We start from the raw sequence: 27,991 nt of genomic DNA on the forward strand, positions 1-27,991 counted from the left end.
TAGGTGACTTATTTTATTTATTTGAATGGAAAGTCTACTTATTAGGAATAAGAGTCTTCAGTACTCCATGGGTGAGTCTGGGGAATAAATCAGAGGAGAGAATCACTTTTGGGTTTTTTACCAGGTCCCCATACCGGGGCACTTCTTGCTTGTTAGCCTCTGGAAGGACAAAAGTGGACCCAAAACAGGTCCCCTGAGCCAGGCGTGTCTGACTCCTGGGCAGCAGCTCAGTGTGTCGGAGGCCAGTGTCCAACAACCCTCAAGGGCAGGCTGGCCACAGCCCCCAGACACCAGGCAGAGGCACAGTCTGTCCTCCAGGTGGAAACGGTAAAGAGCAGAGGGCTCCTCCCAGGCCATGCTCAGGGGGTCCAACCCCAGTGGAAGCCTGAGGGCACACTTGTGGGGATGCGGTTCAGGAAGCCCAACCAGATCCATATGGGCATCTCAGAGCTTAGACGGAACGACACTGGCTGGCCCAGGACTCCGAGTGCAGGCAGGCCTGTGTGTCTGCTACTCTGCCCCCCTTTGGCCCAGGAATGAAAAGTAAGGACGGGGGCTCCGGCTATGTGCCCAGCTCCCGCGATAGAGTCCAGCTTAGGTGTCGGATGGATTTTCACAGAAATGTGTCCCCTGGAACTTGCTTGCTTTTGGCCGCTGTTTGCGATGGTTCTGAAGTGTGGGCCCTTCTCCCATTGTGATCAGCAACTGCTCCTCAAAGTAGAGGAGCTGGTCGACTTCAAAACAGTCGCTGGCACGAGGCACCACTTTCTCTAGAGACGCCCTGACCTCCGCTTCGCCGGCTCTCTGCCGCCGGGCCCTCTTGAGGTAGTGGTAGACCTCCTCAAACACTGCTGCTCCCAGCTTCTGCACCGCGGATCTGCCACAGAGCGAGGAAGACAAAGAGGAGTTACCCAGGGAGATCACCTGCAGGAAATGTACTTTTTAAAAAATATATATTTTATTGATTCTTCACAGAGAGAAAGGGAGAGGGACAGAGAGTCAGAAACATCGATGAGAGAGAAACATCGATCAGCTGCCTCCTGCACACTCCCCACTGGGGATGTGCCCGCAGCCAAGGCACATGCCCTTGACTGGAATCGAACCCGGGACCCCTGAGTCCGCAGGCTGACGCTCTATCCGCGGAGCCAAACCAGCCAGGGCAGGAAATGTTTTTTGTTTTTTTTGTTTTTTTAAATATATTTTATTGATTTTTCACAGAGAGGAAAGGAGAGGGATAGAGAGTTAGAAACATCGATGAGAGAGAAACATCGATCAGCTGCCTCTTGCACACCTCCTATTAGAGATGTGCCCACAACCAAGGTACATGCCCTTGGCCGGAATCGAACCTGGGACCTTTCAGTCCGCAGGCCGATGCTCTATCCACTGAGCCAAACCAGCTAGGGGCGGAAATGTACTTTTAAGTGATTAGTTACACAAATCACATGGTAGCCCTGGGACTTGGAGAAAAAAAAAGGGGGGGGATAGCATGTGGTTTCTCCAACTTGAACAGTTCACAATATTCCACAAATACTTCCTGAATGTTTGGTATGTTCAGGGGACCCTTCTAGGCTCCAGGACACAGCATAAAACAAGTGAGGCAAACCCCTACCTCCATGGAGCTTGTCTTCCAGGGTAGAGATTAAACAGATGAATTTAAAGATATATTCACAGTGCAAGGGCTGGGGTTGCTGAGTGCACTGGAGAATAAAGCAGGGTGAGGGGTGGAGGAAGGTGAGGGCAGGGCGATCCTCGCTGAGCAGGTGTCCGCTGAGGCCAGTTCTAGGGGGAGACAGACCTGGGACCTGAGGCTAAAAGGTGTCAGAGAAACATGGAGAAGCCAGTGTGGCTGGGGTCAGGAAATAGGGGGAGCAGGACGGTGGAATATGAAAACAGAGAAATGATAATAATGAGAATAAAATAACGAGAAAGAAACTGTTCTACGAATTACAGGCACTTTTCTATGCACTTAGCCTTTACAACAGCTGTGTGAGGGCTGTTGGTTTTTTTAAAATCCCTATTTTACAGAAGAAGAAACTGAGGCTCAGGTGATTTGGGCAAGTTCCTAGCAAGGCCAGCGTTCACTTTTCTATACTTGCCTCCTATCCATATGCAGCTGTCAGCTGTCCCCTGTTACCACCATATTGCCCGAACGAGTGCATTTATTTTGCCTCTATTGTCCTCTGTCTCCCGCTAGGGTCACACACTAAAGCTCTACGGCAAAACTTGGCCATGACATACTTTGTTTGATCAGCATCATGTTTTCTTTCCTTCTGTTTATTATTATTTCGGAACATTTTAATGTAAAAGTCCCGAGGCAGGGCCCGCACTCTGCACTCGCCATTGTTTTACTCTCCTTTGCTCACCTGCTTCCTTCCGTATCAGCTTATAGGAGGCTGCTTCTCAGATTTCCCCCACCTGCCCGCCTCAGGGGCATTGGAGTGTTATGAATTTGGGTAGACAGTTCAAAATTTATGTGCCGACATTGACCTCATCAGCCCTCCACTGAACGTTTAGCTTTGTCCTGGAAGGCCGTGTGGCTGTCGTCAGAAATACAGCTTTTTCCTTTTGGGAAGTATTTTCTGGCTCCATTTCTAGGAGTGGGATTAATTCCACGTGTGTTCACGCTGTGAAAAGTCACGCTTGTACCTGTGATTTCTGCACTTTTCTGTATATATGTCGAGCTTGATTAAAAGATAAAAAATTGTGTGAGAATGGAATTATTAGGTCAAGAGGTATAAATACTTTTATTACTTTAGCCCTGGAAAAAATACTTCTTTATTCTTCATGTCAATGGATTTGGTGAAAAAAAGATTAGGTTTTGGATTTTTTTTCTTCAGAGTTTTTAAAGCATTGCCACTAGACAGTAATGCTGGCAATGTGTCTGACAATAACACCGAAGGCACCAATCAGAGACTCTTTGATACACTTCATAAGCTCTCATTGTGCAGTACAATTCAACCTTGTAATCTCCAGAACACGGGATCTAAGCTAGGTGTGTGCAGATAAAAAGAAGAAAAAGTAATTGGCCCTGCTCTAGTTTAGAGACTAGTAATTGCAATGCAAGCTATATACATTTGAAACTTTAACATTTTATAGCACTTTAGAGCTCGCAAAAGGCTTTTATGTTCATTATCTCAAATGATCCTTGAGAACCAGGCAATTCATTGAACATTTATCTTAATTTTACAGATAAGTAGGTTGACTTTTAAAAAGGATGCCTCCCATTCCCAGTCACCTCAGCTACACCATCTTCACTATATGCACAGTACTTACAACTCTCTGGTATTTTCCTTCTATTTTTTTGTGTGGATATTTGTTTATCTCTCCCAATCCCCTGATGAGCATACAGCTTCCATGAGGGAGGGACCCAGGGACTAGAGCAGCACCAGGCATGCAGAAGGTGCTCAGGAATGAAGGAATGACCCCACACAGCCATCCTGAGAAAAACACAAAGTGCTAGGAAAGTTCGCGTGGGGAAAATCAGAGAATGCCCTCTGGAGGAGGCGGCGCCATCGAATCTGGGCCATAACAACGGGAGGGAAGCCAGGTGGCAGCAACAGTGGGAATTCTGGGAAGTCAGTGAGCCAGTCTGGCATGTGAGTAAGATGCATGAAGAACAGGGTGAGACCCACTGGATTGTAACATTACAGAAACGCTAGAGTTGGACCAGTAATATCTGCCACTGATGACAGAGAAGCCCACGTGTCCCCCGAACCACAATAACGAAGCGTTTCTGAGCTTCCTCTATGGCCAGGCTCTACTTTGGGCTTCTCCTCACATCATCCCGTCAAATCCTCGTAAGGACCCCGAGGGTAGATCTTGTTACTCCCAATTCACAGGTGAGAAAACGGAGACATAAGAGGGTATTAAATAACTTGCCCAAATCACTATGCTGTGTATACCTGAAACTAACGTATTATTGAATGTCACCTGTAATTGAAAAAAAAAATTAAATTAAAAAAGATGAAAGAAAAATTTTAAAAATCATCACTGCCATCATATTGTTTTTCAAATAAACAATCTGGAAAATAAGCATAAAAAATAAGTTGTAAGAGAACAGATCCTACGATGTCTCATCACAAGTTTTTTTTCTTTCTTTTTATTGTATCTCTATGAGGTGGTGGGTGTTAAGTAACCTACTGTGGTAATCATTTTACCATACATGTAAATCAAACCATCATGCTGTATGCCTCAAACTTATACAGTGATATGTAGAAAATATTTCCCAATAAAACTGGAAAATAAAGAAAACAAAATAACTTGCCCACTGCCACATAGTTTTTAAATGGTGATCTGGGATATGGGTTCTAGTAGCTTCTCTCCAGGACTCACTCCTCTCACCATGAGAGATTCAGAGAGATTGAAGGTGAGTCTTGGCTCAACCCTTCACTGGCTGTGTGATCTTGGGCCAACTACTTAACCTCTCTGAGCCTTACATTTTCATACTTAAGTGGAGACCACACACACACATACACACACACACACACCCCTCAGCAGACTACCTGCCACCCATCAGACACTTCATAGCCTCTGTTTTACTATCCTGCACATCACTGTCGCGTTCTCAGTGGTAAATTGCACAGTTATCCTATTTTGGTTTAACCGGAAGCATCAAGCAATTTTTTATTCAAAGTCTGGTTAAGAAACTATTTTAAATATTTTTATCTCCTCTGGCTGAATTAGAAAACAAATGACACAGAAAGGCCAGTGGCACAGTGGGAGTAAAAAAAAAAAAGTCATTTCGTAGAAATAATCATGAAAACCTAGTTTAAAAGAAAGCATTAAGACAACAGATTATTCTTCAGGCACAGTTTAAAAAAAACCTTGAAAGTGATTTTACAGAATATAAGAAATCCCTACACATCAAATATGTATGAGCCACTGCAGGAATAGAATGGAGCAATGCGTTTTCCCTTAATATGCTGTCTGAATGATCATTTGGTGTAACAGGCGCCAAGAATCTTTATTAAGGATGGATTCTCTACCCCTTCTCTCCATGCCCTATGGCTGCCTGTGCATCTGTGGGCAAAGACAGAACAGACCTCTCTCCAGGTCCGCACTATCCACAGATCACCTGTACAAACACTGCACTGTGGGTGCGGGGGCGACACGGGACAGCCCCAGAGGGGACCTGCGGCTGGCCGGGTGCGTGCCTCTGCTCTGTCCACTCTGGGCAGCAGAATCTCGGGTGTTACTGCTAAAGCTAACCGTTCCTGAAAGGGTTATTTTATTCATGACCTAAACACCCTCGGCTGTTCATGATCAATAAATATAGATAAAGTCACTGATTGAAAACAAAACCCAGCTAGATATTGCTTACAGGAAACACACCTAAAACACAGAGCACTGAATCGTTGAGAGTAAACAAACAAAGATATGCCGGGAAAGTAATAAATAAAAGAAATCTGGGGGTAGCTTTATCGATATGAGACAAGATAGACTTCAAGAAAAGAAGTGCTATTAGGACAAAGAATGTCACCAGATAATGAAAACAGTTCAATTCACCAGGAAGAAGTAAGAATTCATAACTAGCATGCGTCTAATAAAGTACAATCAAAATTCATAATGCACCAGGGGGAGCAACGGTCAGATACGCCGCACAATGCAGGAGTTCAGCACTCCTTGCTCCGCTGTTGTAGGCGAACATTTGAAAAATTAGTAGTACTGCAGAAAATCTGAATACACGTATAAAGCTAAACTTAATAGACTTAATATAGGACTCTCTCCTTCCCTGGTGATTACAGAACCTACCTTCTCTCATAACATTTACAAAAACTGACCACATACCAGACACCAGTTCAAGTGTCAACACATTTCAGACCACAGTACAATTGATAGAAAACTGTAACAAGAACATGGATTAAACATTACCGTGTTTTCAGATTTACTTATTCCAAGTAAATTATGGGTCAACGGAGAAAGCAAGCATGCTATAAACAGACTCAGAAGAAGAGGGATCATGTTCTAGCACTGCAATATCGCCGTGTAAATTTATTCTGACACTCGGGAAACTTGCAGTAAGAATTCTGCAATGGGTATTTTAGGAATCCTAAAATAGACAATTCTATTTAAGGGGGCTCTCTTGCTGTCCTCTTAAGATTTGAGAAGAGAGGGAAATGCTCTCTGTGCTGATCAAATTAAAGAAGGCTTCTAAGTTCGCTTTTTCAAAGGGAGGGAGAGGAGGAAAGATGAGGGACAGGAACTACCCCTTTAGTTAGGTGGCTATCACAAATAAAAAGCACTTACATTTTCAAATGAAGAGAGTTTATATTTTCTTTCTTCGTCATCTTTTTTCTTCCTAGGCTCATATGCTCTATCAACTTTACCCTCCTGTTCTAAGTCTTTAAGGCAGCGGTTCTCAACCTGTGGGTCGCGACCCCTTTGGTGGTTGAACGACCCTTTCACGGGGGTCGCCTAAGACCATCCTGCATATCAGATATTTACATTACAATTCATAACAGTAGCAACATTACAGTTATGAAGTAGCAACGAAAGTAATTTTATGGTTGGGTCACAACATGAGGAACTGTATTTAAAGGGCCAGAAGGTTGAGAACCACTGCTTTAAGGGATGTTGCGTTTACAGGCCGGCGCTCTCTGTGCTGGACCACTGCCCTGCCCAGACCCCTGGCAAACGCAGGAGTTGGAGGAAGCCTCCCCAGGGCTCTGAAGACGCTCCATCTGCCGGAGCAAAGCCCCAGTGCGTGTGGCTGACTCCCCAGCTGAAGACCCCATTAAACCACCGAGGAGCACTTCCCCCTCCCCTGCTTGTGTCCTCCACACTCACCGCTCAGCCTCCAAATTCCTGCCCTGCCCTCTCTCACGCTTACTTTTTCTTTGCAAACAACGTATTTTATCACGTACATTTATGTGCCCATCAGTGACTGCTCTGTGTGCCCTCTTCCCCTTAGGGCTCTAAAGAAGAGGACTATTTTCTTCTTAGTAGTCACTTCCTAGCATACTCTGCTTTTCCCTAATATTTTATGATACGTCAATCACCCCACTGGAATATAAGGTCTGCGGGCAGGAATTATTTTCATCTTTTCCCTCACCCCCCCCCCCAAAAAAAAAATACCCCACCTGGAACAGTGCCTGGCGCAGGGCAAGTACACAACAGATATTTCTTGGACAAATGAATAGATACCTTGAAAGCCAAAGAAAGAAGAAATACGGTAACACCATACTATTTTATTTTAAAATATATGAATTCCTAGTGCTTGTTCTAAGAATTAGCACACAGCGAAATTATAACCTAATTTTGCCAGATATAAGATCATGTTTATGATGCTTAGTTGATGTTTTACAAGATAAAACTCCAATCAAGCATAGTTTTCAGTATTTCTTAGGATATTTTCATCTTTATTTCAAATGGATTGGCTTTATGGGGCCTGTACTATCACCTCTGTATAACAATGACCTCTTCCACTTCTGAGTGAGAAGAAACAAACCTTATTTATGAAGAAGTTCTACGTGGAAGGGACCGTGTTCCTGCCATCTTCTTTCACACGTGCGCACCCGGGGCCATTGGAGAGCAACGCACATCTACCCACAGCTGCCGAGAGCCCCCCCGCTGCCCTGCCGCACGCACGTAAGAGGCCTTGGAGGAGGGGACCCCAAAGGCCCTCAGTTCCTGGGGGGAATGAGCAGCCGAGACAACACTGGTCAACAGATGTCGCGTCTGCTGTGGGAGCTAAATAAGGCAGAGAGCAGCAGAGGAGGGGCTGTAGCCCCCGTTCTATACAACAGTTTAGCTTAACAGCAGAAAATGTTTACCACGTTTCCCCCTCCTAGAAAAACAGCAGGCGATTTCTCTTCGGGGAGACCGAGAAGGAATGAGTTCCCACAGTTCTGATGGGTCATCAGGTTTAAAAGCCCCCTTATCCCTGTCGCTTTAGAGGAATGAACAGGAAAGTCTCTCTCCCTTGCCTTGGCGCTGATTTGCTCTGCAAACCATGAAAAGTTCCCCAGCAATGGCTGTGAGTGTATGTAGATGGTTTCCCAGATTCATTACCCACGCAAGGAGTACGTAACTGAAGCGAAGGACCTTTGCTTCCTGTTCTGCTCCACCACTCGGCTTGGAGTCCGCTGGGGACAGAGGACCTCTCTTAACCATTTTTGCATCCAGCACAGTCCTGGCAAAAAGCAGCACCTAGTCCTTCATTCAGCACACTTTTAGTGCAAGCCTCGGGGTGGGGAGGCTGCCATAAACCTCTGATATCACAGAAGCCATGTTTTAGTGGGAAGACAACAGATTTTTAAACAAGAAACAAGGTAATTTTAGATTTTTGTCAATGCTACAAAAAAACTAAAACGGGGAGATGGGAGAGGGAGGGAGGGAGGAAGGGAGGGAGGGAGAGCGAGCAGGGCTGCTGAGAAGAGGGCTGGGACCCCTTCGTAAGGTGGAAGCAGAAAAGATGTTCTAGGGCCGTGGTTCTCAACCTTCCTAATGCCGCGACCCTTTCATACAGTTCCTCAAGTTTTGGTGACCCCCAATTTCATTGTTACAAATTGAACATAACTAAAGCATAGTGATTAATCATAAAAGCAATATGTAATTATACATGTGATTTCTGATGGTCTTAGGCGACCCCCGTGAAAGGGTCGTTCGACCCCCAAAGGGGTTGCAACCCACAGGTTGAGAACCACAGTTCTAGGGGATTTGGTACAGGCACCTGTTTGACCACCGAGTCCTGTCCTTTGAACCAGCTCCCCCCGCCCCCATCTTTTTGACAAACCCTAAGGCAGAGAAAGCTAGTCCTGCCTCTAACGTTGTGGGAATATGGCTAAAGTACAAGCGGAGGCCTACACCTGTCTAGGTAATTAAAGTTATGAAGTCAACAAATTGCTAAATAAAATATGATCTATCTTCCTACCTTGGCAAGTTAATTTTATAAACACCTGGAAGGCAGGTTCACATTCAGACTCCTCAGAGTCCTCGAGCCAGCCCTGGACCCTTGTCCCTAGCTGCTGGCCTGCCCCCTTCTCTTCCCAGCCTGGCTCCGCCTCCCACTGTGGAGCTAAGTTGGTGCTTACTTGCAGAGTGAACTGTTCATTTGTCAATCTGGCATCCAGTCTCAATTTTATATCTCACTACCCACATATGTTTTTATAAACTTTTTCAAAGTAGCATAAACTATAAATCAATAAAAATAGTAATCTCTCTATATAAAAGGTGAAGTGACCATCCGACCATCTGACTGTCCGGTACATATGATGCGCACTGACCACCAGGGGGCAGATGCTCAATGCAGGAGCTGCCGAGCTGCGGTGACTTGGCAGCAGCGGTTCATGGGGTGATGCACCCTGGAACCAGAGAGGAGGGAGCCTGATTTCTCACGGGGCCGCGTGATTCCACCTTCGGCATTGGGTTATGTTGCTGCTGGGGCACTGTCGGCCCCGAATCTGCTTTCCTTTACATGTGCACGAATCCACGCACCAGGCCACTAGTTATATACATAAGTGATTGCAATTCAAGAGACTGGTATCTGACCAGCAGTTCCTTTGGCAATGTGCACATTAGAAGTTTTTGTTTTGTTCTGTTTGTTTGGTGTATTGTAATTTCAGTGCAGGTAACAAGGAGATTTTAAATGCATGTCAGACTTTATTACAAAAAAAAGTATAGCAACTTGCTGAGTCTGTTTCTATTGTGTACAAATGTGTGCCATGTCTTTTCATGGCCCTCCCAACTTTATCATAAGGATGTCATAAAATATTTTAAGATATTAAAAAAAGTGTAAAGCATAATGCAGTGACTTTACAATAACTCCCAGTTGAAGGAATCCAGCATTCACAAATACGGCTGAAGCTCCATGAATTTCCCTCCCAAATCATAACCCCCTCGCAATCCCTCGAGGTACCCACTATTCTGAATCTGGTGTTTTATCTTCACCAAACACTTAAAAAATACTTTATTGTACGTATGTACCCTAAGAAATAAGTAGTATTGTTTTGTGAGTTTTTACACTAAGTGGTATCATACCTTGCCTTTTTTTTGCTCAAAATAATTGATACATGTCCCTTTTGTTTCTATAGCTCATTGATTTTCACTGTGTTTTATGCCATCACCATTTCTCCTGCTAAAATACATTTCAAGTTGTTTCTATCTGTCCCTAACCCCACAACCACTTTTACTAAAAAAGCTGTTGTGAACATTCTTTGCGCACATCTTGGATTCAATATATCTTACACTACAACAGATAAACATGTATGGAAAACTGAGCTTTTTAGACATACTGTAGGTCCTATGTTCAGCCTTATTTTCAGATTAATCTACCATCACTCATATTTGATCTTTTATAATGCCTTCAAAATGAATATTTTATAATAAGAAAATACAATCCAGAGAGGGACGGAATGATTTAAAAAACAGAATCATGGAATTCTTTTAAAGTACCAACGAATTCGCCTGATCAAACACCTCCATTTTACAGACAAGGAACCTGATTTCACAATGGGAAAGGGACTGCCCAGTGCGAGCACTGGGCTACAGAGAGTGGAGACTACACTGGGCCTCCACCGTAATGGGCATGCGTATGCAATAAATACAAAATAAACAAATTCCCTTGCTTTTCCTTCTGTCCTCTAAGCTCCACTAAGCAATGCATCATGACAAGACATGGGACCACTGGATGAGGTCCTTCCTGGCTAAACTACAACTGTGCTTCCTTCGATCAATTCAAACGACATTGTTGAAAAGTCAATTTCACCCCCGATTTGCTGAGTAGAAGTAAAGACCAGAAGATAAAACAGATTTCCCAATCAAACACAATAAAAATAACTGGATTCACAAAGAAAATGAAAGCACAAAAGGAAAAGAAATGAGAACATAAATATGTTTGGAAGGATTTCTCAGAGCAAGGATGAGTTCTTACAGTTGGGAAACTATGGGTTTCCTTGGAGAAGAGTGAATTTTAAAAGCTGCCTTTCACTTGGTGAGCTTCACCAATGATTCCCTCCTTGAGCAAGTGGAGTCAGGCGCCCCTGAGCCCTCTTCTCAATGAGTCTCATCCTCTCCTGCAGTCCTCGCATACTGTTGGAGACGGTAACCAGGAGGCTCACCATTGAGAGAGTAAGGTGTTGCTGCAACCATCTGGATGGTATATGTCACTGAACACAGTTAAGGCCTCTGTATAAACTTTTTAAAAAATATATGTATTTATTGGTTTCAGAGAGGAAGGGAGAGGGAGAGAAAGATAGAAACATCAATGATGAGAGAGAATCACCCATTGGCTGCCTTCTGCACACCCCACACTGGGGATTGAACCTAGGCATATGCCCTGACTGGGAATCGAACCATGACCTCCTGGTTCACAGATCAATGTTCAACCACAGAGCCACGCCAGCCAGGCTCTATATAAACTTTTAAGTTTGGCAGGTAGGTGTGGAAAACTATTCATCTTATGGCTGACCAAGACGAATGTCCTACGTTCCTTGCTCATCAAAACTGCCACCTAGCAACTGGAGTGGTCCGCCTCTTTCTTTGGTCTCTCCTTGCCCTCTGTGTATAGGGGCCAGTTTCAAATGTCACTCAGGAAGCTCCTGAGGTTGCAAAGGAACACCTACAGGGCCCAGATTAGCGAGAACGCCCCCACCCTTCATACCCAACCGAGCTCTTCCTGGTCACTTTCCATCAAGGGACCTCCTCGCTCTGCCCTTTGGCTGTGACCCCCAGCTGCCCCTTTTGTATTCAGAGCTGAGTTCCATCTCCCTCCCCTATTGCAGTAATCTCGAATAAAGTCTTCTTTGTCTATTTAATTCTGTCTGGTGCTGCTTTTCTTAAATAGACTCACCTTTTAATGTCATACTATCATGGGCCCCATATTGCCAACTGCCCATGATTAGAGCAGCCAGGCCTTGGCTGAGCTGAGACAGTCCCAGTGCATGCCTGACACAGGAACACAGTCCTAATACTGCCCCTTTCCACTGGCCAAACTACCCTGGTTTGGACAATCCATTTTATGGTCACACACATGGTGTAAGATGTACTGGCTGGCGGCCCTCGGTGACAAGAGGACCTGCCGGACTTTAGGACGGCGCTGCAGCGGTGACAAAGGACAAAAGAGAGCAGGTTCATTAAACGAACACAAACTCTCCTTTTAGTCCCAACTCCTGACGTATCGTTACATCTGATTTAGAGCATGTCATGTCCAAATGAAAATGTTTCTCCATAACTAAAAACATGATTATTTAATCACTTCATCTCTCAAACATATTCATACATTGCCTTTATTGTGCCGCTCTCTTGATCACTACAGATGGCTTTATCCCAGCACACTCACCCAGAGGGTGACCTGCATTCCAGCGTGACAGGGATGGAGGGGGAAGGGGGCGGAGGAGACAGACAGAGACCAGGAAGGCCAATGTGGTACAGGCCTTCGGAAAAACAGATGAGATTGGAGACTCAATACTGAATTCCCCGGTGAATTGCATTAAAGGACCGAAATGAATTTGCAAGACAGTAATTGAAGCTGACACCTCCTCTTACCAGTTGGGGACAAATCAAGCCTGAGCTGTGCTGTCACCTGCTATGGGGAGCGGGCAGACAGGAGGGAACCCCCTAAAGTCTTTCAGCTGGAAAGGACGGGTTTCTTAACTGTCTCCTGTCTCAAACCAAAGGAGAAAGCCTTCATCAAGGTGAGGTTTGTGGAGTGGCTTTAAGCAATGGGTTTGTTAGCTGCCCGAGGCCCTTCTCCTGGGAAAACCAGTTGCTTTCCCAGGTCCCAGAACTGCAGACTCTCTGGGTAGAGCCTCAGGCACTGGCATTCAGGCACTGGTGGGGGGAGGGTGCAGGGGAAAGGGTTGGATCAGACAATCTCCAAAGTTCCCTCCTACCAGAAAGTCTAAGTTTCTGCCCTCCAGTGGACTCGCAACATGGATTTGCTCACCCATTTGACAGGTAGAAGAGTCACATGAGGAGAGAGCGAGCAAGGTCACTGAAGGGAGCTGGGTGGAGCGCCTGGTTTTCACGCATCTGTGACCCGCAGGATCAGATTGCCGATTTAGAGAAAACAGCCAGGGCCACCAGAAGGGCGCTCTACTACACCCCGGTCCCCAGTCCGATCCCGGGCCTGCAGAGGCACAGCCGCGGCTCCCGGTTAGAAATGCAGACTCTCAGATCTGCTTTTCACGGGACCCAAAGTGATTCACAGGTACCTCAGTTTGAGAGGCACTGGCCTGAGCTGCAGATGAGACGTGAATAGCAGGACTCGGAAGAGCATTTACAACTGTGAATTAGCTTTGGCCAGAGAGTCTAGATGCTTCCATGGGATCAGGCCAGCTCTGCAAGCCCTGAGGCATCATTCCACACACCAGCACCCTCTCCCGAATGACTCAATTTACCGTTTACTTTATGAGTTTAAATAGAGCCCTCCATCAATTTCTGGCTCGAGCTCCTGCTTCCCCTCTCTCCCGCCCCTCCCCCTCTCCTTTCCTTCTCCCTGGGCCCCTGGTACACAGATTTGTACTAATGACCATCTTGGATCCACAACACATTCCCAGCACGATGCTTGTCGTCAGAGGAGGACCCCAGCCTTGTCTGGGTGGAGGTTACAAAGTTTGTTTGGTAGTTAGTTCATGGGTCTGCTTGGCCAGGCTCGCTCCTGACTGACTCCTAATTCTGCATTAGCTACAAGTCTCTTTGCAGGGGACCTCTTTCTCTCCAATTTGGGAAATACTGATTTCTGATTTTACCTTACTGGTTTGATTAGGAAGTGACAGCCAAGCATGAACCTGTGTTAATTTTTCTCTTTGCTTTGTACCTGGAACAGATATTGCGGAAATCATTTGGTGTGGAATGGAGTTCTGAGTGGGTCTAATACATGGGGAGTCTTGGGATGCGCATGCCGAGAAACAGGAAGAATTCAGTTGGAGGTTTTAGCTGAACCATATGAAATTGCTACTTTTACAGGTTACAAAGGGTAAAGTAATGGCAATTTCATCTAGTCATCCTAATTAGAATGTTTTAGATGATAATTTTTTGACCTAAGAAATATTAAGAGAATTGAAAGTGCTATTTGTGGAGGCTGGTTGCCTCTTCTCCTTGGAGGTACTTTTGGAAGTTGGGGCAAATACTTCTGAAGCCCAGACAGCCATCTTTCTATTCTAAGCAGCCAGGGAGAAATGGGGTGCTCGAAGGTGAGCTTAGTTATAGATTTAGGATGAATGTATGTGTCCTTGAAGGAGGCTGATCACCTTCTGAACCCGTGAAATAGAGAAATGGCTCTAGACCCTGACACACAAACTGGGCTTCTTTTCTGCTTCCTTGCTCCAGTCATGAGCAGTTCATACTTGATCTCTGGTAGGAGCAGTAAGAGAGTTTCCCATCATCAAGTCAACACCGCTCTTTAGTTAGGATGTGGGTGGGGAAGAGTCCAAGTCAAGTATAGGATCGAGTCCCGTTCTTGGTTAATTATCACAACTATACTGAATGCATGCTGTGCCCCATGGTTCCCTGGGCATAATTCTACCAGAGCCCGAATCACATCACAGTGTAACTATCTGTAAAAGTGCTGGTCTGGGACCACACTTCGAGTAGCGAGGTAGGAACCGTGTCTTATTTGTAATGCTGTGCCTACAGCCTTCCTAGGAACACGGTGCATAGTAGGCATTAAGGTCTGTTTCATCTCAAATTTAAATATTCTTGAATAAATTATTACTTTTAAAAGTATTTTTTAATTGATTTGAGAGAGGAGGGGAGAGGGAGAGAGATAGAAACATCAGTGACGAGAGGGAATCATCCATCGGCTGCCTCCTGCATGTTCCCCACTGGGGCTTGAGCCTGCAACCCGGGCATGTGCCCTGACCAGGAATCAAACCATGACTTCCTGGTTCATAGGTCGACACTCAATCACTGAGCCATGCCGGTCAGCTTAAATGATTACTTTTAATAACCAATCACAATAACAAAAATTGAAGCTATTACAAATTTATAAATAAACATCAAGGGTCACATCCCATGAACCAGCAATTATCTAAGACATTTATCTTAGAAAAGAACCTGAAATTTTAAAACAAGATTAGGTCCAAAATATTTATGTCAACATTAGATATGAGTTGAAAAAATTGCAAACAACCCAAGGTTATATTACAGAGAAATAAATTTTTTTTTTTTGGAAAATTTAGTAACATAGGAAACTGCTCGAGAAAGGTGGAGGAAAACCATGACACTATATCCTGGTTTTCTTTTAAACTTAGCATTGCATTATAAAAATGTCCCAAATTATTCAAAATTCTGCCAAAATCATGTTTATGATGGCTGGAGAATATCTCATTGGACATAAATATAGTAAGTTATTAACTCTGTTTCATACACACACACACAGTGAAAACTGACACAAATGGGATCATGTCATGCCTATTGCTTGGCACCTTCCTGTTCTCAGGTATGTGGTCTAGAGAGCTCATCACATGAGCACACAGAGATCTTCCTCGATTCTCTTGAATGACAGGACAGTATTCCACTGCAAGGATATATGTTGATTTTTCAGAACTCTTATTAATACCGTTACGCCCGTGGTCGGCAAACTGCGGCTCGCAAGCCACATGCGGCTCTTTGGCCCCTTGAGTGTGGCTCTTCCACAAAATACCACGTGCGGGTGTGCGTACAGTGCGATTGAAACTTCATGGCCCATGCGCAGAAGTCGGTTTTCGGCCTGGGCGAGTCTATTTTAAGAAGTACTGCTGATATTTGGCTCTGTTAACTAATGAGTTTGCCGACCACTGCTTTAGGCTATTTATAGCTTTTTTGCTGTTAAAACAATCTGACAATAGATAGCTTTGATATAGACTTTTTGGCATCTTTGTACGTATTTCCGTGGATAAATTCTGCAATTGCTGGATCAAAGAGAATGTTCATTTAAAAAATTTGAAAAGACATTACCAAATTGCCCTCCAAATCATTATACCAGTTAACACTTTTCAACACTTTCTGAAAGTAACCTGTTTTATTTTCAAATGGAAACAGTGAATGGGATATATTTGTGTGTGTTTGAACATGACTATGGCACAACTGGACCGTAGGTCTCCCTCCATCCTTGCCTACCTCCCCCCTTTTTCTTCCTTCACACCTTCCTTCCTTTTCTCTTTTCTTCCTTCTCTTTCCCCGCTTCCCCCTTTCCTTCCTTTCTACCTTATTGTTATCTAATGGCAGAAGAGACAGAGGGGAGATTAAAATGAAGGCTAGGGAAGAATTCGTGTGGCACTTAGAGAACTGGAAGGAAGCAGGAAATGGGTTTAACGTGGACGAGTGCTGGCTCCAGCAGCACACAGACTGAAACTGGACCGATACGTATCCGTACCACATCAACGCTGTACACCTTCCACTTACACGATGTCACATGTCAGTTATATCTCGATAAAGGTGGGGAAAAGTCGGAAGCAGAATGGGGTGGAGGATACCTGGAGGCCCACAGTGCGGGGCAGTCGGACATCCTGGGGAGGACAGCTTGGCTGTGCGTTTCTAATCTGCACGGGCACAGCAGTCTCCTGGGAACTTGTTGAAAATGCAGATTCGGATGAGGTCGGTCTGGGTTGGGCCTGAGATTCTGCCTGTCTAATGGGTTTCCGGGCGATGCTGATACGTCTGGTCTGGACCCCACTTTGGGGAACAGGACTCAGTTGACAAAGCCACTGCCAGAAGCAACGGCTGGCGTGTTACCAGCCAGTGGGAGGGCTGTGAGCATTCCTCATTAGAGCCAAGAATGCCTCCTGGGAACATTACAAGGCGGTAAAGTATTGAGCTGGTGGGTCTGTCACCACTGCTTCCCCCGTTGGGATTCAGCCTGGCTGGCAACAGCACCGGACCAAAAGAACGCTACATTCAAACCTATGCTTATTCTTTCCACTCTTGCGGGAGGGAACCCTTATCTTGTAATCAGATCATATATCTTTTGCTCCATCTCTAAAAGTTAGCAATAACTGGTGTCACATACAGTCCTCCAACATTTCCTTGATTTACGTAATATCTGGTGGCGCTGACATGGTCCCAGGTTTAAGTGGCAATTGCCTACCTTGGCTCAGTCCCCAGGGTGCCAACACCCAGCAGCTGGTGTGACAGGCCTCACCTCATTATTCTCTATATTAGGAGAACAAAATGGGGACCTTTTCCCAGAAGGCCCAGCGTGAAAGCAGTTTCAGTCTGGGCTTCACAGCATCGCGGCTTCCTTGGAATTAAACATGCCCATGTTTCACTGAAATGTTTTCTGAACATGGTTACCTTCCAGCAAAGTTTGCATTGTTAATGTATGTTTAGGAACCAGGGTGTTGTCATACCTAATTCTGTGAGATGATTTCCTTGCCATCAGTCCTTGTAAATGAAGGGAAGTAGAAATGTCAACAAAACCCCACAAATTCACAACCTGGCCCTGGCCAGTGTGGCTCAGTTTGGTTTGGCATTGTCCTGTGCCCTGAAAGGTTGCTGGTTTGATTCCGGGTCAGGGCACATGCCAGATTGTAGGCTCAATTCCTAGTAGGGGACGTGCAGGAGGCAGCCAATCTTGCACTCTCACATCGATGTTTCTCTCTCTCTCTCTCCCCCCCCCCTCTCCCTTCCTCCCTCTCTGAAATATATATATTTCACAAGCTGAAATGGACAGGATTGTTTTTCACCTTTCTGATCCAAGCTGGGCCATCTAGATTTTCTCTCTCTTAGCTTCTGCCTAAGGATAGAGACATGATGATACCAGTGGACACACACACACACACACACACACACACACACACACACACACAATATAGGAGCATTGGGAAAACTAGTTAAGGTATATTCTCCTCTTCAAAACATAATCAGAAGGACAAGACTCAGAATAGCACAGGTCTTAAGAACTCAGTCACCTGATGAAGCTGTTGAATGGGCACCCTCTGTGTCTATACCTAGGAAAGGTGTTTGCATTTGAGAAAAAGGTTCAATGTGAGTAAAACGGTGTGTTTCGCTAAGGCCTGCGGGGACATGCGGTGTTTGCTTTATGAGTGACAGATACAAATTAAGGACACATGAGAACAGTTTTAGGATGCTTGTATTCTCTTTAAATTTTGCTCTAATTAGGGATCATTAAGAATATGATGAACTAGCAATTAGGTTGTTTTTATGCTTAATTCATGCCTTCATTTGCATTAGAAAGTTCTATTTGAGTAGAAAATCAGAGAGGCATAATGTTTCTCTCCTTTTTAAAAAAATCAGGCTGTTTGAACTCTGTTTGTAACCATCAAACTACTGTCTAGCTGGCGCATGAAAGAAAACAAACAGCTTTTTGAGTTATCTTTACATATGCACACAGATAGCCATAAAGAACTTTTCTCCTTTATGTTGATGACTTAAAAACAAACAAACAAACAAACATGGGAACTTTGAGGCCTGTCCCAAGGCCACAGAAGGCCAAGACTCTTTTCCGCCTGGCCAGTGTGGCTCAGTGGTTGAACGTTGACCTATGAACCAGGAGGTCACATGCCTGCGCTGTGAGCTGGATCCCCAGTGTGGGGCTGGCAGGAGGCAGCCAATTAATGATTCTCTCTCATCACTGATGTTTCTCTCTCTCACTCCCTCTCCCTTCCTCTCTGAAATCAACATATATATATATATATATATATAATATAACTAGGGGCCCGGTGCACGAAATTCGTGCACTGGGTGTGTGTGTGTTGGGGGAGTGTCCCTCAGCCCAGCCTTCCCCCTCTCACATACTGGGAGCCCTCAGGCGTTGACCCCCATCACCCTCCAATCGCAGGATCGGCCCCTTGCCCAGGCCTGACGCCTCTGACAGAGGCGTCAGGCCTGCGCAGGGGACCCTCATTTCCCCCCATCACTGGTTCTGCCCCCAGCCCAGGCCTGATGCCTCGGCCAGAGGCGTAGACCCCCATCACCCTCCAATCGCCTGATCAGCCCCTTGCCCAGGCCTGACGCCTCCGCCAGAGGTGTCAGGCTTGGACAGGGAACCCCCATCTCCCCCTTATCACTGGCTCTGGCCCCCGCCCAGGCCTGAGGCCTCTGGTCCAGGAATCATGCCTGGGCAGGGGACCCCCATCTCCCTCTGATCGCTTGCTCCACCCCCCGCCCAAGCCTGACGCCTCTGACCCAGGCTTCAGGCCTGGGCAAGGGGACCATCATATCCCTCCAATCCCTGGCTCTGCCCCCCACCCAGGCCTGATGCCTCGGCCAGAGGAGTTGACCCTCATCACCCTCCGATCACCAATCACCGGATCGGCCCCTTGACCAGGCCTGAGGCCTCCAGCAGAGGTGTCAGGCCTGGGCAGGGGACCCCCAGCTCCCCGTGGTTGCAGGCTCCGCCCCTGCCCAGGCCTAACACCTCTGGCCTAGGCGTCCGGCCCTGGCAGCAGGGACCCACAGCTGCAGTGGCCCCGCGATCGTGGGCTCCGCTTTAGGCCCAGGCAAGGGAACCCTAGCTCCCGGGACTGCCAGCTTCGACCGTGCCCAGCTCCCATCGCTGGCTCCACCCCTACTTCCTGCTATCACTGGCCAGGGCAGCAAAGTCGCCTGATTCTCCTTGGCAGGGGGCTTCTTCCTGCTTTCCCTTTCGCCTCCCTGCATTGTGCCTACATATGCAAATTAACCGCCATCTTGTTGGCAGTTAACTGCTGATCTTAGTTGGCAGTTAATTTGCATATAGCCCTGATTAGCCAATGAAAAGGGTATCGTCGTACGCCAATTACCATTTTTCTCTTTTATTAGATAGGATACTATATATATAATACTTTCTACCAAAGATGTTGGAGGAGTTGCTCAAGTTTCATGGAGAAGCAGGAAGCATGTAAGATGTAAGCATGGTCTGCTCCAAGAATGCCCTTGATGTGCGCTGAGCTGGCACATGGTGCCAGGTTACTGAGCCATTTCCTCAGCTCCAAACCCACTCTTCCGCACTCAGTCCGTGACACTGGCCTTGAGTCTGCTGACCATGATTTAGCTCTGCCAGCTGCTCCCTACTAGGTGCCTTCCATAGGGGCACTGCAGGGAGAGGGGAAAGCTGTGGGAGGAAAAAGGGACTTGTCCTCCAATTCTAGTGACTGCATGCTGACATCGCTTCCACCACCACCAGCAACTGAATCCAGTTTGTGGTTTCTCCAGCTCATTGTTCCCCCTCAGAGGCACTGGCACCAGTGGCTGGCACTCTCTTCTTCAAAATCTGGGTACCACCACCAGAGTCCCTCCTCCAAGCTGAGAGACACAGCATCAGTGGTGGCCCCTCCTCAAAGGTCTGCATCCCTGCTCCCCTGGGTCTCCTAGGCACTTTCTGGGGGAACTGAGTAGCACCTAGCATGTTACAGAGCGCCTATGTTAGAAAAGCCAGCCAACGGTGATCCCACTTAAACTGAATCTTCAGAATCCTCAGGTGCAAATAGAAAGACCTTTTGCAAATTATAAAAGGGACCTGATACAGAGGAGAGATCATCCCATCCAGAATAGAGTGCAGAAGGCTACCAGCAAAACGTGTACCATAGAAGGAGAACAACAATCTGGACCGGATTGGACAGCTCATCACCCCTACTGTGCTCACTCTCTCGCCCTCTGTCCCCTTGCATCGGGCCATCAGAACTTGTTTTTGTATTCTGCATTTGGAAATCGTTCACACACCAGAGGGGTAAAGTTGATCACACTCTACAAATCCTTGAGATAATTTTGGATAGCCCTGAGCTAAGAAACCTCTCCATGTTTTATTATATTCTTTACAATAATAGGCTTTACAGATAAGCTTCTACCACCTGAACTTGGGCAAACCAATCCCAGACCAAAGGCTAATGAGGTTCCCCATTGAGTTTCTAAGGGATATTATTCTGTGTCCTGCTTTTCTCAGCATATCTTTCCCCCCCTTTATTTTATTTTTCCCCATCATCATTTATCTCCCCATTTAGCCCTACCCGCCCCCCATCACCATATTGTAGTCCATGTCCATGAGTTCTCTCTCTCTCTCTTTTTTTGCTCAATTCCTCCACCCACGCAACATCACTCGCCCTCCAAGCTGTCTGCCTACCCTCTATCTACGAGTCTGTCTCCATTTTGCTTGTTTGTTCAGTTTGTTCATTAAATTCCACAGATGAGTGAAATCATATGGTACTTGTCTTTCTCTGACTGGCTTATTTCAGTTAACATAATGCTCTCTAGGTCCCTCCATGCCCCCTGAACATGCCCGATCTCGTCTCAGTATGTCTTTAACAGTAATTGTACTCAACACGCCTTGATTAGGAGTTGGCCATAAAAATAGGAAGTCAAAACACTGTGAGTTAATTAATGCATGGCAGCAGGAAAACAAACCCATCAAACCAGTCCAGGGCATTCCTGTCATTTATTCCTCAGAGAATTTAAATCAAAATCTGCCTTCAGTTTCGTTCTTACCCCTTCTTCAAGGGTCACATGCTTTTAATTTTAAAAACAAAAAGCAAACATTTAATTCTAATTAAAATCAACAGATGGTAAATTCTCTAGTTATTCCAAGTTTTACTTAAGAGTTAGACCCCTGGGAAACGATGTTGCTTAGTTCATCATAGGACAGCTTTTTATCCCCAAAGAAACCACCTACAGCAAATTCACATCGGCATCTCCTGAAAACTATTGTCGAGGTTGACTTCTCTCCACGTGCTCTACATAAAACATCGTGAGAAGCTGTCTTCCTCGAGGACCCGGTAACACGTTCACGTCTTGATAATGGGTCTTAGGAATCGAATCACGTTTCCCTTTGTTGACTTGGCTTCCTGGAAGCTCAGAGCTAAACTAAACACTCAGCCACGGCAACTATGTTCGCACACTGATGTCCTCGCTTTCTCTCTGGTCTTCATTTCCTCTACATATTATTCAATTAATATTGCATTTGACGTAAAAATAGAGTAAATGCATTTCTCTCCGGTGTTAGAGGCAATCTCTGACCAACAACTATGCTATTCACGTGCATCAGCTGGGAACTGGGTTTTCAAGTCCTTGGACAAAGAGTAGCCAGCTCTGAGGTGCTGCTGGCAGGTGGGCAACTGCGCCACCTAGAGCCTGGGTCTAGGCACAGCGTGAAGGAACATCGGGAGGGAGTCAGGCTTGCCGTGCTCTCTGTCCAGACAACACAGAGCAAACAAGCCTGCTAACCACAGCTCAGGAAATTCCCTCTGTGCCCTCTGTCCCAGTCAGAGGTCCTTTGGGCACCATTTTATGGCACCGTCTTGATACATGGAAGTGCCTTCCAGAGACTCGCACCTGCCCCTCAGGACCAGGGGAAAGGCCATTAGAAAGTACTTGCACCTCAGGTAATGAAAAACTTGCTATTATGGACTGAATTGTGTACCCCACCGAGTCATATGTTGAACGTCACTCCATTGGGAGATAGGACCATGAAAGAGGCGGATAAGTTTAAACGAGGCTCTTAGCGTGGCCCTAATCCAATCAGACCGGTGTCTTTAGAGGAGGAAATGTGGACAGAAACACCAGGGATGCACCCCTATGGAGAAAAGACCAGCCTGGCTCCCACCAGCACCGGAAGACAGAACACGCCCTCTTCCAAGTGGAGTTGAAGCCCTAGGACTCTGGCATTCTTCTAGTCTTTCTAAGGCAGTGGTTCTCAACCTTCCTAATGCCGCGACCCTTTCATACAGTCCTCATGCTGTGGTGACCCCCCAACCATAACATTATTTTCGTTGCTACTTCATAACTGTAATGTTGCTACTGTTATGAATCGTAATGTAAATATCTGATATGCTGTATGTGTTTTCCGGTGGTCGCGACCCACAGGTTGAGAACCGCTGTAAGGTTTGCCCATTGTTCTGTACCTACTCCACTCAGGGGCTTCTGGCTGTTTCCCGACCACGCTCAGGTGGCACAAGGATCACATGCCCACCTGTGCCCCTCACGCACACGGGCGGGGGGGAGGGGGAGTATAAGAAAAGCAGCGGAGACTCCCTGACTCGATCTACCTTACCCAGAAATGACATAACACTTGTTTAGGTTATTCATTTGACAATGTCTCCCTATTGTACGGTCGGAGGGAGCCTGCGCCTTCCTAGGGTCCCGTGAGCTGGGGGCCCAGGTGTGGCTGTTTACGCCGCAGCTGAGAACGGAAAGGGTCAGGTGGCATGCTGGCTTCCCTCATCTAATTTGACAAATTAAAAACGATTAGAATCAGAACTCAACAGATACAGCAACGAACAGACGACTTCCTGCTGAACCTGCAGTACCTGGTGGTGTTCTCAGCACCGAACAGATTGTAAATGTTTCAAAATAATACAGGAACAGCTGTGTTCATTATTATAATTTTATCATAAATATGCTTAATTGTTTCAAAATAATGCCTATTGCCCCCAGCTGGGAAAAGTACAAGTTTACTACAAATCATGCACAGTCTTAATGGAAATCAAAGACATAACGTTTTATTTATGGTTCTAAAGAGAGAAAAAAATGAACAAGGAAGAAGAAACAGGAGACACGAGGAAGACTGAAGAAACCTTGGCACCATGAACGTAAATGTTGCCCCAAAAGCCCTTGAACTTGCACCCCGTGGCCTCCACTCCCCAACCCTGGACATCTGCTTTGCAGTTGACAATCGCTACAAGGGCCCCCTTAGGATCATTTGCTTGAAAGCAGGATTTCGAATTTGTATAGAAAAACAACAGAACAAGCATTTTCATGGTCACTTGGACACCAACTGGCAAAGCCAGGGGCTGGAGGATGGCAATCAAAAGGGTCAAGAAAGAATATGAGAAGGGAAGCATCTAGCATTTCCTGGGTCCCCTTAGTACTAAATACAGTGCTATTTCATACTTATGCTAATGACTTCCCATTTTCCAGGGGAAGAAACAGATGTGGAGAGGCAAAGGGACTTGTCTAAGACCACAGAGTAAAAAGAGCCAGTTGCAAACCCAGACAGTTCAGATTCTAAAATCCACCTTCTGTTCATTACAGCAATTTACCTCCGAGGCCTCCCATTGCTACCGAAGTGGAGCAAATGAAATTGGGACATAAATGTGTTAAACTTCAGCGGGTGGGCGGGCGCGTGCGCGCGCACACACACACACACACACACACACACACGTATTAGAAAAAACATGTAGAGAAGACTTTTGGGAAAGGTGAGAGCCTGAGGGCACAGATGTGAGCAAAAGGCCACGAAGGGGAAGAATAGCTGAGAAGCCCGCATGGGAACATTTTATCTTGCTCCTAAGAAAGGGAGGAAGCAAGAGGTGCCAGAAAACTGGGACGAAGCTGGGGAAGAAGACCCGGAGGGGGTGTAGTAGACTTTGGGCTGCACCCCAAGCTCCCCCTTCAGGACTGAAGTCTCATCCCCCAGCTGCTGGGCGTGCCCCTGGCAGACAGCCCTCGGCCTGCAGCCCCCGGGAATGGCCCTCTCGCCAGGGCTCACCCCTTCCTGCGTTCCTGCGGCCGGTGGGGGGGGGACTCGGGGCTCTCAGGCTCAGCCCCTCAAGCCCACTTGGGACAACTCGGCAGCACCATCCCCGCTTCTGCGCATCTCCTGCCCCCCTCTCCCCATGTCTGCCTCCTTGCAGAAAATTCTGCAGGAAAATCATCTCAGAGCCTGCTTTGCAGCGAGTCTACCTGCAACAGGTAGCTCATGAGCATTTTGTAAGAACAGGGAAGCCTAGTTATTAGTTTGAAGTCACCTAGATATTCGTGATATGAAGCCTTTATCACCAGCTTCCAAATGTGCAAAAAAAAAAAAAAAATGTCCAGTGTACTCACAGGTGAGTGAGGTAGCAGGAGTGTTAGGGGAAATGGATAGAGAAGTTGGAGTTTCCAGTCTAGGCCGAGACGGTGCAGAACGGAGACAACACAGACAGAGGTGAGATAGGCACAACACCCGAGTGTGCAGAGGTCTTGGGAAGGGCTGTCAACTGCAATAGGACATGGACTCAGCACTTGAGCCCAAGTACCTGGACCTGGAGGGCAGAGCCACGCTGGCTGACATGGGGGAAGCTGGTGGCTGAGCCTCACCTTCACAGAAAGGGGTCTGATCACCCCGGGCCAGGGAAGCAGAGACCCCAGGTCCATGTGATGAAGAAGGCACCAGCTGAGCCGCGCACAGACCTCTCCTTCCTGTTGGAAGAGACAGGCTCCTCCTCTGAACTTCCGGGCACTGGCTCCCCTCCGCGGCACGTGTCACTCATCCCCATCTCGTGAATCACACGTCAGGGGGCCGATCTCCCTACCTGGGGTGTAAGGTGTCTCCCTTGGTACGCGCCTCACAACACTTACAGGCCCGCAGCTAACAGACTCGCAAGAAAAGCACAGTGAATTGATGGCAGACCTGAGACAGTCGAGCAAGAAATCCAACTCGCTTGTGGAAGGGCCCTTTAATGTGACGTGTACAGTTAGAACCGCTGCGCTGGGGCAGGAGCCCTCGCTGGCTGGTCGCCAAGCCTTTCTTACGTCCAAGCCTCTGTTGTTGTTTTGAAATTGAAATGCTGGTTTCAATCAGCGGTTCCCTCAGGAGTGCGGCCTGACGCTGACCTTGTGTTAGAGAAATGGGATGTCGGAGGCATAACTAACACCTTTTCAATGAGATTTAGAAAGTGGAGGAGGAAAGAACCAGCACTTCATCTGTGTCTCCTCTGAAGGGTTATTTCAATCAGCGAGGCAGAGTGAGCTTTATTCACACAGCACTTGGAAATCCTGAAATAGCAAGTCATTTGTATTGAATATATATATTTGACAAAGGAGAAGCCTGGCTCAGAGAATGAGGTGCTGTCGAAATTCAGAGATCAAATACCCAGCAGCTCAGAAAAGCATATAAAAAGGCATAACACCTGAGAGCAGCAGACCGAGCCTGGATGCTGGCGTTGGCCTTGGGTGTTTTACTTCGTTAGCCTTTTTGTGTCACAGACTTTGCACCTTTCATGTGGGCTGGCACGTACTTTTGACTACAAGTGAGAACAAGTAGGTTCCAGAGCATGAAGTCAGGCCCCTGGAAGGCCAGGCTTGGGTGCCTCGCAGCTCCCACCGTCGCCATCCCACCTTGCCAATGGTTACCAGCACTGTCAGAATCAACCAGACTTCTCTGGTTTGGCTCAGTGGATAGAGCGTCGGCCTGCGGACTGAAGGGTCCCAGGTTCGATTCTGGTCAAGGGCACATGCCCAGGTTGTGGGCTTGATCCCAAGTAGGGGGCATTCAGGAGGCAGCTGATCAATGATTCTCTCTCATCATTGATGTTTCTATCTCTCTCTCCCTCTCTCTTCCTCTCTGAAATCAATTAAAAATATATTTTTTAAAAACACAGACTTCTCATTGAAACAGCCTTGCCTCTTGCTAGCTGTGTGGCGGAGGCGAAGTTCCTTCACCTCCTGAAACACAGCCTCTTTCCTCATGAAATGGGGAACCTTGTGCACCTCATGGGTATGTTGAGAGGGGTCTGGTTTAGCGCGCCCCCTGGTACAGAGGATGGGTGCACTGAGAGCACGCTTCCCTCCCCACAAACATTGCTATGGGTTTCGTCCAGTTCAGAACCTAAGCTGATACTATCATGAAACTCATACCGTTCCATCTTGGAAACATTTCCAGCTCAACACTCCAGCCACTTTTATGATTGCTACTATGCCATGAGCTATATGTCGGGTTAATGAGGAGGACGATCAAGGTCACGGGTTTCTCATCTTCAGTTAGACCTTCCTCAGACCAGGTTTTCCTATAATTCAGCGGTTCTCAACCTGTGGGTCGCGACCCCTTTGGGGGTCGAATGACCCTTTCACAGGGGTCGCCTAAGACCATCGGAAAACACATATATAATTACACATTGTTTTTGTGATTAATCACTATGCTTTGATTATGTTCAATTTGTAGCAATGAAAATACATCCTGCATATCAGATATTTACATTACAATTCATAACAGTAGCAAAATTACAGTTATGAAGTAGCAACGAAAATAATTTTATGGTTGGGGGTCACCACAGCATGAGGAAGTGTATTAAAGGGTCGAGGCATTAGGAAGGTTGAGAACCACAGCTATAATTGAAAGTGGAAGAAAAAACTGCAGGAGCTTGTGAGCCATCTACCTGAGGCTGAACCAACCACTACATTTCACCTCAGTGTGAGGCGAAGAGCCTCCTGGTGCCTCCCGCAGCCTCTAAATAGTTGACTTCTGCCCACACCACAGCACTCGGCCAGGGCTGTGCCCTGACCTTGGCAAGACCTTTCCAAACAGCTGACGTGGGAGGTCAACAGGAAGCTGCCAGCAGCCCACAGCCCTGCAGCACTCAGGAAGTCTCTGTAGTCACGGCAGCTGACACAAGATCAGTGCCATCTGGCCATGATGGGTCTCTAGGACCCACACAAATACAGGGGCCAGTTTTGAGCCGCGGAAGGGGCATGCAGCCCACTAGACACGCCTGAGCACCAGCCAGCCGCATGCGAACCGCCTCGTCTCATCCCCCTCGATAAAGACTGTATGTCAAATGCCTACTCGCAGGAGCAGCAACGCCACTGGGCGTGATGCTGCACGTCACCACACGGACGTCTGGTCTCCAGGCGTTAATCATCTAACTGATGACACCAGATCAGCGGCCCTGCAAGGGTGACCCCCACCCCCCGCCGCTACATGTTGGATATTTAATGCACCATAAGCCCCTCCCCTCATTAAGATAATTCACACAAAGTCACTGGCTAGATGGAAAAAGAAAGGATCACTTTGTATTAACCTGTGCAAATAACATCATTTGACTGCCAACGAGCAATGTTTCTGGTAAACTGTGTTGGAAATCTCAGCTGAAACCTGAGGCCAAAAGTGGCTTCTTCCCTCCCACAGAAAATCTAGGCTTTGGTTCGTTTTGCCTACTTGACTCTCAAGTGTGTTTGCTGAGAGAAATGCAAATATGGCTTCCTAAATTAAAAAATATATACATACCAAAGCAAGTAAAATGACCCCACAGAGTAAGACTACATTTATAGAGGAGGTAGATAGATAGATAGTCAGATAGATAGACAGATAGAGATAACATAAAACATAAAATGCAATACTCTGTAGAAAACTGAAGAAACTCTCACATTGCTGGTGGGAATGCAA

The 27,991-nt window shown here is 46.6% G+C and overlaps 1 protein-coding gene across 2 annotated transcripts in view; it reads right to left on the reverse strand.

Moving 5' to 3' along the window:
• NEK11 (NIMA related kinase 11) overlaps nucleotides 1–27,991 on the reverse strand; it is a 163,523-nt gene continuing 135,532 nt past the window's right edge. The window contains exon 16 of one of the 2 annotated variants that reach the window (XM_059663988.1): nucleotides 1–877. In XM_059663988.1, the coding sequence (XP_059519971.1) occupies nucleotides 595–877 (283 nt within the window). In that variant the 3' untranslated portion in view covers nucleotides 1–594. The remainder of the gene's footprint in view (nucleotides 878–27,991) is intronic. The other variant, XM_059663989.1, reaches the window with a different exon arrangement.

Source organism: Myotis daubentonii, chromosome 14 (assembly GCF_963259705.1).
Source record: "Myotis daubentonii chromosome 14, mMyoDau2.1, whole genome shotgun sequence".
In the NCBI taxonomy this organism is placed as follows: Eukaryota; Metazoa; Chordata; class Mammalia; order Chiroptera; family Vespertilionidae; genus Myotis; species Myotis daubentonii.